We start from the raw sequence: 12,725 nt of genomic DNA, 5'->3' as shown, positions 1-12,725 counted from the left end.
ACTTGTGATCGCAGAACCAGTCTTTAACAAAATTCATTCTGGATTCTAACCTTTACATTTGCGCGAATTTCAGCTAGACTACAAACCTATACCAGGGAATCCCTACAAATTAAGTGTACAACTTCGGTTCTGGTCTGTTATTGAGAACCAGCTGGTTCAGTTATCACTGATTCTAGTAAAAGGCTTGTGTCCAAGCTTGATGGTGCAAAATTAGTTGAGAACATTTTTCGATTAGAAAATGGCTGCCTGAGTCAAGTCATAATTAAGTACCTGGAGACTTTTTAGGTAGGTCTGGCCTTTGCGAAGCTGGACATGAGCCATGGGTACTTGCAAATGTGATTAGATGAGGATATCCAGAAGTATGCTGCAATTAATACCCATAAGGGTTTGTACTAATATAAGACTGAATTTGGGGTATCGTCAACCTTGCAATTTTTCAGTGGATGATGGAGAATATTTTACAAAGTCTACCCCAGGTTGCCATTCATCTAGATGATGTGCTAATAATGGGCATTTAGAGAACTTGAACACAGTCCTTAAAACGTTTCTCCCAGGCAAATGTAGAAGGGAAAAAGTATGTGTTCTAGGCACCCCAAGAGACCTATTTGGCTATTGAGTCGACAAGACAACGTTGTACCTGTTGGAAGTACAAATGAGGGTGATCAACGGACTCCTGGCTCCCACGTCAGTACCAAAGCTTAGGTCTTTTCTTGGGCTAGTGAATTATTATGGAAAGTTCATACACAGCCTCGCCTCCATCTTCGCACCTTTGCATCAACTCTTAAAAGGGGTCAGCTTTAAAAAATGGTTGCATAACCAAGCCATGGCCTTCAGGAAAGTGAAGAAACAGCCATCATCCTCTAAAGCATTGACATACTATGATTCCACATGAGATCTGTTATTGACATGTGATACCTCCCCATATGGCATCAGGGTAGTATTACTCATAGGTGGTCCAATGGGGAGGATCCCCAATAGTGTATACATCCAGGACTTTAGCTAATGCAGAGCATAATTACACCCAGATAGAGAAGAAAGATGTGGTGGTCATATTTGGAGTCAAGAAGTTCCTCAGTGGATGTAAAATTGTAATAATAACAGATCACAAACCCCTGTTCAGTCTACTTAGAGAACAGGGCAGTGCCACCTATAGCTTCAAGCAGAATTCAGCAGTGGTATCTTATACTAAGTGCATAATATTACAAGTTGGAACACTGTCTGAGAGGACAAGTAGCAAATTCGGATGCATTGAGCCCCCTCCAGCTGGCAGATACACCACAGGTAGTACTGCCACAATAAGCGTCTGTATTGGTTTTAGATTTTCTGGACACACTTCCATTTGCAGCTGACGATATCAGACTTTGTACGCAGAAACATCTGCTCCTGACAAAACTGAAACAGCTGGTGGTGATGGGAGAAACCAATGGGTTGTCATAACCAGAATTGAAATCCTTTTGGATCTCGAGAGACCAAATCATAGTAAAGGATGGCATTATATTATGGGGTGTAAGAGTGATTTGTCCCAAGCCAAGGTTGCAACCAGATTCTGGCTGAACTCCTCCAGGGTCATTCAGGAGTTTCCAAATGAAGATGTTGGCAGGATGTCATGTCTGGTGTCCAGGGTTGGATGCAGACTTAGCTGTGTTGGTGGGGCAGTGCCCAGAGCACCAACAAGGATAAAAATTACTGCTCGCAGCCCCCCTGCATTTTGTGGGGATGACCAGGTCAACCCTGGACTTGGTTACACATCAACCATGCAGATTCTTTCATGGGTTCAATTTTTTTTTGTCATTGTAGACACCCGTTCAAAATGGTTGGACAGATTGGTTGCATAGAGTTCATTTGTCAAACATGGAGACGAGAATAGAAAAAACTGCTCAATGTTTTGTACTACGTGGACAACCGTAACTGTTGGTCACAGATAATGAGCCATTGTTTCCCAGCTGGGAATTTGAATATTTCCTAAAGTTGAATGGTATCCATCATCCAATGATCTGGCAGAAAAAGCAGTGCATACATTGATGCACGAAACAATGCCAGAAACGAGACTCAGCTAAACCGGAGAAGCAGTTTACTTCAGCGGATGAAATATGGTGTAGGAACCATGGGAATGACCCTGCATGGATAAGAGACATGGTCAACGCGAGGTCAGGTCCAGTTTGAGGAGGTGCAACTGTCCTGAGCAAGCGCAAGGACCATGGGAAAGCTGCAAACTCGCAAATGGTTCGGGAGCAAAATGTGCCCTGTTCCTCAACTGCATTTCCGACTGTTAGGGAACCCGTACGTTCTCCCTTTCTGTCAAGTATCGGAAAATAGCTCAGAATCTGAGATGGATACTGGTGGATGTTGCTGTCTCAATGCGTTTGCAGCCTGAAGAGGAGAATGAATTTCTTCCAAGATCCTCCGGGTGCAAGAGCTGAGCTGCACTGTATCAGAGGCAGAGTTGGAGGAACCTGGAAAATGCCCAAGAAGGAGCAACAAAAAAACAAAAGAACAGGCCTATGTCCTCAAACTCGGGAGGGATGTAGTGATTATAACAAGGTCGGCCAAGTGGACCTGAGGGTATGAATTCCATGATTGCAGCTGTTAATCTGGTCCACTCGGAGCCATGGCTGACCAATATAAACATGAATGTCAGAGGTTTTGATCACTCAGCAGGATCAGTGTCAAGGACTCTCCATGTAGAAATAAAGAGTGACTTTGTGACTGGATCCTGTCCTCAGTGGAGATATTGCATATAGTATTTAGTTTTGTTCCACAGTGACTTATTTGTAACTCTGAAATATGCTGTGATTATTTCCATTTTGCATCAGTTACGGTGATATTCATTTTTCTTTACACTTAACAGTAGATTTTAAGTCCTACCTGTGGTTTCTTTATTTATCACATTTCCTAATTATGGATGGAACAGTCTCCCTAGCCTATATCCTACATCCAGAAATGATGAATTGGATGAAGGAGTTGTGCAGCAATAGGGATAGGCAATAAATGCTGGCCAGCCAGCAATACCCTTGTTCCACAAGTGAATATTTTTTTTTTGAAAAAGGCAGATAGTTACAAAAGGTCAAAATAGTTATAGGGTGGCATGTTGTTCAGTGAAGTAGGGAGGAATCCATCTCAATGCATGTTACTCTCACCTAAGTCTATTTTTGTGCATATGATGCATTAACTGAAGAAAGACGTGTGCATGTGTAAGAGAGCAAAATACGAGTAAAGGGAGTTATTTTGGAGTCTGGGTAAGTCTCCATCTATGGAGCATGAGGAATTTGCCAGCCCTATAGTAAAATTGTTAAATCTGATCCCCAAAACTGACAAGGTAATGTTTCGGCGAACTTTTAAAATGTGTGTTGGCTATAATGCGATTACATCGCCAACACTTTAAGCTCTGTTTCTAAAACCTGATTTTTCTATAACATGGGGTTGCACAAGAATACAACCATTGTGTTATAGAAGAACTACTTGTAGCTTTAGCTGATTGAATTCCAGCAGTACCTCTCTGTGCACTTGGACCCTAGGCAATGTCTCTGTGCTAAAGTCCTGGGAGTTTGATGAATGTATATGGGGAGGGAGTCTGTTATTTTGTATGTGGAAAAATCAACTATACCCATTTGACTTTCTCAGTAATTTTGGTTTGAAGTTGTAATGGCACATGCTAAAAGCGTGGCTTTCCAGCAAAAAAAATTGTACCACCGGTACAGTTGTGAGTTTCATATTTATATAGAAATTACATCCCTTATCTGAGAACTTGTGCTACTGGAATGAAAAAAAAATCCGAACTCAAATCCCAGGTGCAAGAGCTAGTGTTCTTATGTTAAATTGTATGTTGCTCACTGTTCACATACATTGCTTTTAAATCCTTAGATGGAGATGCTTTGTGAAGATTTGACCAATGCCACTCAACAGCTTGATCAGCTGACTGAGGACTCCAAAAAACAGGCAACAATATTGCAGATAATGCAAGAAGAAGCAGAGAAAAATGCAGTGACTATTAAAGAACTTCATGATCAGGTAATGAAATTAAAAGTCTCTACTTCTCTGGATGCAAAAATATAATAAGATGTTGGCACTCAAGTACTCTGCAATATTAGTTGCATTTTAACTGCTGGAATGTTTGCTGATCACTTTGTACTGAAGTCATAAGTTCCACTTTACAGTGAATTTTAGTTTGGTATTTTTAAAATATAAGTAAAGGTAACATTAAGTTAGTTGTGTGGGTGGTTTCAATTTCAGGTGGCAGGTTCTGACCTTTTTCTGTTAGTTAATAAATATAATCCGTCTGCTCTTCTTTTGACTTTAAGTCTCTTTTAACAATGGGGCTATGGGAAGAAATTTAATAAATATTTTCAGGCATGAACTGATTAGACAGCTTTCCTAAATTATATTGGGGATGGTCAGGGTAAATGAGGTGCAGGTTAGCAGCAATCCACATTGCTATGGAACCATAAGTGTACTCTTGTCTCTTTCAGTTCCACAATCAAGGAACTTCAAACTTTATGAACTTGTCATTTGGTTAACAGGATCTTGGCAACCTCCTGCAGTGACTTGCTATGTTCATTTTCTGACTAATTTTGGAGAAGAATACAAAGCAGGCAATAGGGCCCTGCTTACATTAATTTGGGGTCTAATGCCTGTTTAAAACAATTGCCTAGAACACTGATTATTATCTGAGCTATTATGACATAAAGACTTATTCCTGAGAACTTTTATGACATTAGATATTATTCTGAGAAAATTAATCTTTTTGCTCATTTCAGAACTGACGAAAGTCAGCAGCCTGAAACATTAACTTTCTTTCCCTCACCCGATGCTGCCTGATCTGACTCTTTCTAGCGTTTTTTGTTTCTCATTAAGATTTCCAGCATCTACGGCATTTGACTCGAAGGTAACTCAATTGCTATAGAATGTGTGATTATGCGCCACACCACATGGATTATGTTGTGTTCGTTCTTTTAAAAAATTCTTCATAAATGTTACTGTATTCATTTCCAGCTGAAGGTGAAAGATGCTGAAATTCAAGCAACAAAAAGTACATACGAACAGAAACTTCAGCAGATTGAGTCCTTCAGGGACATTTCTGCTAACAAGCCACAGGTGAGATCACTGAAAAGTTAGTATTTCTGTCCCCAACTCCACTCCTTTCTGCCCTTTTGTTCTACAGGCAGCAACTGTACTCGACAAAAATATTCTGGGTACCACATCCAAGTGGTTGCTCCCAAACTAATAGGCTGATATGAGCACTGCATTTAGATCTTAAGCTTACAAATAGTGGCTGACTTTGAGGTTTGATAAAGTTGAGCTTTTTATTGCTATGCTGGCCACACTATTTTCATCTGACACCTATTGCAGAGACATTTTCTCACTCCAACCAAATTGTATCAGGCCTAGCTGTTATGCAATTCTTCTATATAATAGTTATTGAGCATCATGAAGAAACTGCACAGACAAGTTCATTGCTATTTCAATGTTGATGAAGTTCACCATATGAAGTTAAGACCAGCTCGGAGCAAAATTTTGAAGCAGAATACCAAATGTAGAGAGTACTGTAAACTGAAGAGCAATGTGCTCAGATGTAATTTGGAAATAAAGCCTAGAGCCAATGTCATGGTGGTCCACAAATGCATTTTGAATGATTACAGTTGATGGTAATTGTTTCTTGAATTTGGCCTTGAAATAGATACTGTGCTAAGTCTCATAGCTCATGCCACGCCTTACAAAGCCAGTGTTGCCATGGGGGAATGAGACTTTACCTGGATTTCTCACACACTTGCTCTTGTTCAGGACTTTATGTATAATTGGTATACCAGTTCACACCAGGTATACCAGTCTATCAGATGGAATTGCTCCCTGTCTGGATATCCAAATTGGGATTCGGTGTGAGCACTGAATTCTAATTGGAAAAAGTAATTTGTAGTGGGGGAAGTGGCTGCTATTTGTGAAGAGACCCTTGAAGCATCAAAATAAGGTTTTCTTCTGGTGCCAGCCACGTGAACTGGCAGATCTCTTTCTGTTGACACTGGGTCTTGCTTCCTTGCAAATTCAGTAGTGGGTGTCATCCTATGTGGTATAACTGCTAGTTACTCATGTAAGTCTAAGTATTTTGATCCCCTTAAGAATTTGGCTTATATAACAAAAGTCTAACAACAACTGATTGCCTGTACTGCCATTGTAGTAACCTGTGTTCAAAAGTATGATTATTTACAGATGCCTTCCTTCCCCAGAGTCCAAGGACACCTTGTATTTTCCATATAGATCCTGTTAGATCTTTTGAGTCACAACAAGAGAAACTAGATGATCGAAGGGCATCCGAAGCCACCTTAAAACTGTTATTGAGTGAGATGGAAGCAGAAAGATCAGCCAAGAACGAACAAATTCTACAACTCAAGGTAACATATGGGGGCTTATGTTCGTTATTCAACTTGTATAGATAAAAATTTGGTTTTAGGTATTTGCTTGATAAAATGGTTTTATGTAAGTGTTTTGCATATTGAATAGCTGACCATAAAGAGCAAACTCTGGGCAGATAGACTGTTTTAGAATTTTATTGCTACTAATCCAAAGCTAGCTATAGTAAAACGAAGTTGCCTGTAAACTAGTGTCTTCCAGAATGGAAGTTGAATCTTCTGGAGAGAGCAGGAACTGATTAAGAAGTAACTTAATCTCTCCAGTCCTCTTTCTTCCTTTTAGGGGTGGAACTTCAGGACTTGGAAGCTTGGCAGCTGAAAGCACAGCCACCAGTGGTAGATAAATTAAAATTGGGGTGTGCAAGAAGCCAGAATTTAAGACATGCAGACATTTGAGGGTTGTAAACTTAGAGGAAATTAGGATTGTGTAGAGGTGAAGACATGCATGATTTCTGAACAAGGGTGAGGTTGTACATCATGGAAAGTGAACTTAATGTTCCATTTAAGTTTTAGAGGATGTAAGGTGTGAGTTATTGACACATGTTTATTTGAATTCGAAACTGCTGCTGAGAAGTATTGGAATATTCCAACAATTCTCCTCTTTGGTCATATTGGTTCAGTGCCACCTCTAACTTAAAGGCTTGAGTATTCAGGTTTCAATCCAAGATTTAAGCACACAATCAGTACAGTAGTGAGAGAGTGCTGCATTGGCATAGACATTGTCAATCCAATATGATGCTAAACTGAAATCTTGTCTTGTCCCTGTTAATTAAATGAATGTGAATGAGCCCATGCCATTATTTAAAATTAGCAAGAAGCTTTTCCCGGACACAAGACAACGTTTCTCCTTCAACTAGAACCACCAAAATGAGTCCTTCACCTCGTTTGTCAGTGGGGTTGTGCTGTGTGCCTAGAAGTCAAAAATTACTGCATTGTTAAATTAAAAAGTCAGGACCTGTTTTGTGCTTATCTTGAGGAAAGATGCTATTTTCTCTTATTTCCCCTTATGCTGAAAGAGATGCTACCTGTTTTGTAAATGGTTCCAAGAACCATGCCCATCCAATGCCATGCAGAAATTAGTAAGATGGTCAGTAAGTACTAGTGGGCAGCTCAGCTACATCTGAATTATGGGCCTTGAGAGACGTCTACGCAGAATTTCAACAAGGATCACAAACTTCAAATAAATAGAGACTCAGCTGGCCTTTTGTTTAAATTCCTTCTATAGATTTTGACTGTGAGCCTGATTATAGTGTCTGAGGTTGCTTAATTTTTAGACCAGAGTCTGAACCTACATTTGTACTGCATTCTATACATCACCCAATATATTGATCAACTGAACCACTGAGAGAGTTTGGACTTGTTTGTCTTCTCTTTTTCTACACAAGTTCATACTTAATGAGCCTGTGCTTCACATCAACTGTCAAGATTAGAGTGGTGCGGGAAAAGCACAGCAGGGCAGGCAGCATCCAAGGTGCAGGAAAATCGACGTTTTGGGCATATCAACAGTCATAGTTTTTGAAGTAAAATTTCAGCTTCAGTTCTTTAACTCTTTAAACAGTGAAAGGAAGAATTGAAAAACTTGTGCTTCATAGAAGCATTATGCAACTATAGTTTAGAGGGCTTACAGTAAGGATTTTTTTAGCACTTTCCCTTTAAGGGTTGCCTGGTTTTGTTTGTTAGTTTGGATTTTTATATTAAAATAATAAACCATGTGGTGGACTCTGTAATATAGGTCAGAGAGAATGGCTATTATCCTGAATTCATCTATGAGGGCATAAAGATTGTTGTCCAGATATTATGAATAAATTCAGTAGTGTTATTTAAATTAGCAATTGGAACATGTGGCCAACAGTATTGCTAGCGGAATGTTCTATAGTTGATGATGCAGTGATGAACACTTCCAATAGACTTCTTTTTTAAAAGCTTAGTTATGGAAAAGTGTGCCTTCACAATACAATTATACTGTTGAGAAAATGTATATGTAACCTAATGTATTTTACAAAGAATTTCAAGGTTTACATGCAAACTTTATTTTTTAATTTTCTAGTTGTTTGGATTTTGTTTGTCAATCTGTTTTTGGCTAACTTACACAACGGGGAGTTTAAGATATACATAATATTTTAGCACTTCTCTTTTTGTCACTGCCTGAATGACTGGCATTTATAAGACTGCCAGGTAGAGCAATATCTCCTGAACCTGGAGGCAGTGATGGATTTCAGGCTGAAACGATTTGAAAATTCAATGTTGGTTCATGAAGGTTCTTTTGAAATGTACAGTGTAAGGCAATGGAAAGTTGACAATAATGAAACCTAAATTTTAAAAATTTTTGACAGTTTTTTTTCTTCTCCTTTGTCCATCCAAAACCATTCTAGAGCCAGTTATGTGAAGCAAAGAATCTGCGTTTGGAAATGGATGCTTTGGAGAGATACTGTCGGAATTTGGAAAGCTCTCTAGAAAAAGCACAAAACGGGTACAAGTCTATTATAGTCTCATGTTTAAAACAGCTATTTAAAATAAACTGCCGTTTGAAAGCTTTGAGTCCAGATGTAACAAGCTTTTATTTTAAAATCTACCACCTCATCTTTCATTGTAAGTACAATATATTCTCACCTATTTTGGAGTGAATTTACTCTTTGAAGCAATAATTGGTGATGCCCAGAAACATTTTGGCTTGTAGGTGAGCATCAATTGCCCTGCCTCATGCAGTTGACTCCGTTCTTTCAGGTTTGGGCATCATGTTTCAGAGGACTTATTTTTAAACTGCACTTTTAAAAACCAATGTGAACGATGTTCTTGACATATAATAATTATTTTTTTTCAGAAGTCATGTTATTTATGACTGTCAGTTTTAATAAATTTAAAACATGTAACCTCCAAAAAAAAAGTTGCATGTTACTAATCAGTCGTTAATGTGAAGATAGATCTGCAGAGCAACCAGATATCTTTCAGCATTTTAATATGTTTACCAGATAGACTAAACATGCAGCTACAAGAGCACTTAATTCAAAAGAATAATTCTCTACTTTTGACTTCTCATAACTAGATCCGATGTTCATTTGCTGAACCCTGAGATCCACTTTTCCCTTCATTTTTTTTCTTTCCTTGAAACATCCCTTTTTCTGTGCTATGATATTTCTTTGAGGTAACCACTCATGGATGCACTACCTATTCCCTGCTTGACAAACTTTGGATTGCTACATACTTGTGCATTTTAGAGGGCCCCAAAATAAAACACGGCAGATGCTGGAAATTTGAAATAAATACAGAAAATGTTACAAATATTCAGCAAGTCTGGCAGTATCTATGAAACAGAATTACCATTTTATCATTGTGACCTTTTATCTGAATGAAATTTGATTTCAAGGGCTATTGGAGATGAGCAATAAATGATAGTCACACCAGCGATACTTAGATCCCATGAGTAAATAAACAACAAATGAAATTAAGATGATTACTAATGCGCTTTAATTAATATAAAATTACTGAAATAATCAACTGGACCACTTTTTAAAAAATTAATCACTTTCAGATTGGTTAGATTTTATGGTTCATGTTTTCTTTTGTATGACATAATTATATTAAATTTGTTTGGATATTTTATAAAGAGGTGATGTAACCAACCAGGAGAATCTAAACGATGTTGAGAAGAAATTCAAAGAAGAAATGAAGGCTAAGGTATTCCTAATTTCTTAAGACATTTTGGTGTAGCAAAATTGGATACAGTCTTGAGTAAATTTATTCTTCAGTTGTGTTTACAAATGTGCAGAGTGCCAGACCAACAATGAACAACTTTGTAAGCATTATAAATGTTTTGTTATACTTCCTCACAATTGCTAGACCATACATCCTGAAAAACAAAATTTGTTACAACTTATTGTGGTCACAAAATTGATATTCTTGATTTTAAAATTGCAGGAAGCAGCGTTACAAAAGCTAGCCATTGTGGAAACTGAGTAAGTGAATAATTTTCATTTTAATATAACCATAACATGAAATTTTCCCAGCTCAGTTGATCAAGTCACCATATGAATCAGTTAATCAGTCCTGAAGATAATTAGTTTGATCTGTGCTGTTAATTGAATACATCAGTGTTCAGGGTTTCTGCAAATGGGTCCTAGAATTGGATCGCTTCATCCCTAGGCTAGAGATGGAAAACCCATCAGGGTTGCTATCGAGTAATATCTGCTGGGAACTACACGAATGTCGAAATTGCATGAACATAAGAATGGGAGTAAATTATTTGGTCTGTCATACCTGCTTTTCCATTATACCTCACTGCCATAAAGTTATGATTCCTCTGACCATCGATGAAGGCTGGTAAGCTGTCTGGTCTTGCGGTGAGGGTTTTCGTGCTTTGGAATCATATTTACATATATATTGTTCTCAGTAGAGAAGAGAGATAATGGTAATGGGAAGGGTATTTAAATCAGCAAATATTTTGTGCGCATTGAGAAAACAATTCCAACCTGCCAGCTTCCAGGTTTCTCCTGAGGTGGCTACAGTGAGCAGTCCTCCTGTGAATACAAACATGGGACTTAACCATTCAGCCCCACAAACAATTCTAGATCTTAGCTGACTTCAATGCTATTTTCACATCCTATTCCCATGTTCCTTGGTGTAATTACTATCTAGAAATTGCTCAATGTCTAACCTGAACTACAAAATTCCTGAACATCCACAGCCCTGTAGGGTAGAGAATTTTAAACGTTTACTACCCTGAGTAAAGGTCTTCCCTCGACTGACCGAACTGGTCCTCACCCTGAACAACTTTTCTTTCCAATCCTCCCACTTTCTCCAAACAAAAGGAGTAGCCATGGGCACCCGCATGGGCCCCAGCTATGCCTGCCTCTTCGTAGGGTATGTGGAACAATCCATCTTCCGCAACTACACTGGCCCCACCCCCCATCTTTTTCTTCGCTACATTGATGACTGTATCGGCGCTACCTCGTGCTCCCACGAGGAGGTTGAACAGTTCATCCACTACACCAACACCTTCCACCCCGACCTCAAATTCACCTGGACAGTCTCGGACTCCTCCCTCCCCTTCCTAGACCTTTCTGTTTCTATCTCAGGCGACCGAATCAACACGGACATCTACTACAAACCTACCGACTCCCACAGCTACCTGGACTACACCTCCTCCCATCCTGCCCCCTGTAAAAACGCCATCCCATTCTCCCAATTCCTTCGTCTCCGCCGCATCTGCTCCCAGGAGGACCAGTTCAAAATACGTACAACACAGATGGCCTCCTTCTTCAAGGACCGCAATTTCCCCCCCGACGTGGTCGACGGTGCCCTCCACCGCATCTCCTCCACTTCCCGCTCCTCCGCCCTTGAGCCCCGCCCCTCCAACCGCCACCAGGACAGAACCCCACTGGTCCTCACCTACCACCCCACCAATCTCCATGTACAGCGCATCATCCGCCGTCACTTCCGCCACCTCCAAACAGACCCCAGCACCAAGGATATATTTCCCTCCCCTCCCCTATCAGCTTTCCGTAGAGACCACTCCCTCCGCGACTCCCTTGTCAGATCCACACCCCCCACCGACCCAACCACCACTCCCGGCACCTTCCCTTGCAACCGCAGGAGGTGCAACACTTGCGCCCACACCTCCCCCCTCACTTCTCTCCAAGGCCCCAAGGGAAACTTCCATATCCGCCACAGATTCACCTGCACCTCCACCCACATCATCTACTGCATCCGCTGCAGCCGGTGTGGCCTCCTCTATATTGGGGAGACAGGCCGCCTACTTGCGGAGCGATTCAGGGAGCACCTCTGGGCCACCCGGACGAACCAACCCAACCAACCTGTGGCACAGCATTTCAACTCCCCCTCCCACTCCACCGAGGATATGCAGGTCATTGGACTCATCCACCGCCAAACCACAACAACCCGACGGTCGGAGGAGGAGCGTCTTATCTTCCGACTGGGAACCCTCCAACCGCAGGGGATGAACTTGGACTTCACCAGTTTCTTCATCCCCCCTCCCCCCACCTTGTCTCAGCCGGATCCTTCCAGCCCGGCACCGCCTTCCTGACCTGCAGTCTTCTTCTTGACCTCTCCGCCTCCACCCTACTCCGACCTATCACCCTCACCTTGACCTCTTTCCACCTATCACATTTCCAACTCCCCTCCTCCAAGTCCCTCCTCCCTACCTTTTATCTTCTCCTGCTGAACACTCTCTGCTCATTCCTGAAGAAGGGCCTGTGCCCGAAACGTCGAATCTCCTGTTCCCTGGATGCTGCCTGACCTGCTGTGCTGTTCCAGCAATAAAGTTTCAACTTTGATCTCCAGCATCTGCAGACCTCACTTTCTCCTCTT

At 40.7% G+C, this 12,725-nt stretch overlaps 1 protein-coding gene across 2 annotated transcripts in view; it reads left to right on the top strand.

Annotated features, from left to right (window-relative positions):
* Window positions 1-12,725, top strand: part of kif15 (kinesin family member 15) — a 72,693-nt gene that overhangs the window by 52,489 nt on the left and 7,479 nt on the right. For both annotated transcript variants that reach the window (XM_043719564.2, XM_043719563.2), the window contains exons 27-32: window positions 3,862-4,008; window positions 4,990-5,091; window positions 6,219-6,383; window positions 8,774-8,871; window positions 10,007-10,076; window positions 10,317-10,354. In XM_043719564.2, coding sequence (XP_043575499.1) covers window positions 3,862-4,008; window positions 4,990-5,091; window positions 6,219-6,383; window positions 8,774-8,871; window positions 10,007-10,076; window positions 10,317-10,354 — 620 coding nt within the window. The remainder of the gene's footprint in view (window positions 1-3,861; window positions 4,009-4,989; window positions 5,092-6,218; window positions 6,384-8,773; window positions 8,872-10,006; window positions 10,077-10,316; window positions 10,355-12,725) is intronic.

This window comes from Chiloscyllium plagiosum, unplaced genomic scaffold (assembly GCF_037043375.1).
Source record: "Chiloscyllium plagiosum isolate Xiang-an unplaced genomic scaffold, Cpla_swu_hap1 HiC_scaffold_34, whole genome shotgun sequence".
Classification (NCBI taxonomy): domain Eukaryota; kingdom Metazoa; phylum Chordata; class Chondrichthyes; order Orectolobiformes; family Hemiscylliidae; genus Chiloscyllium; species Chiloscyllium plagiosum.
This window is presented reverse-complemented; position numbering and strand designations above follow the sequence as displayed.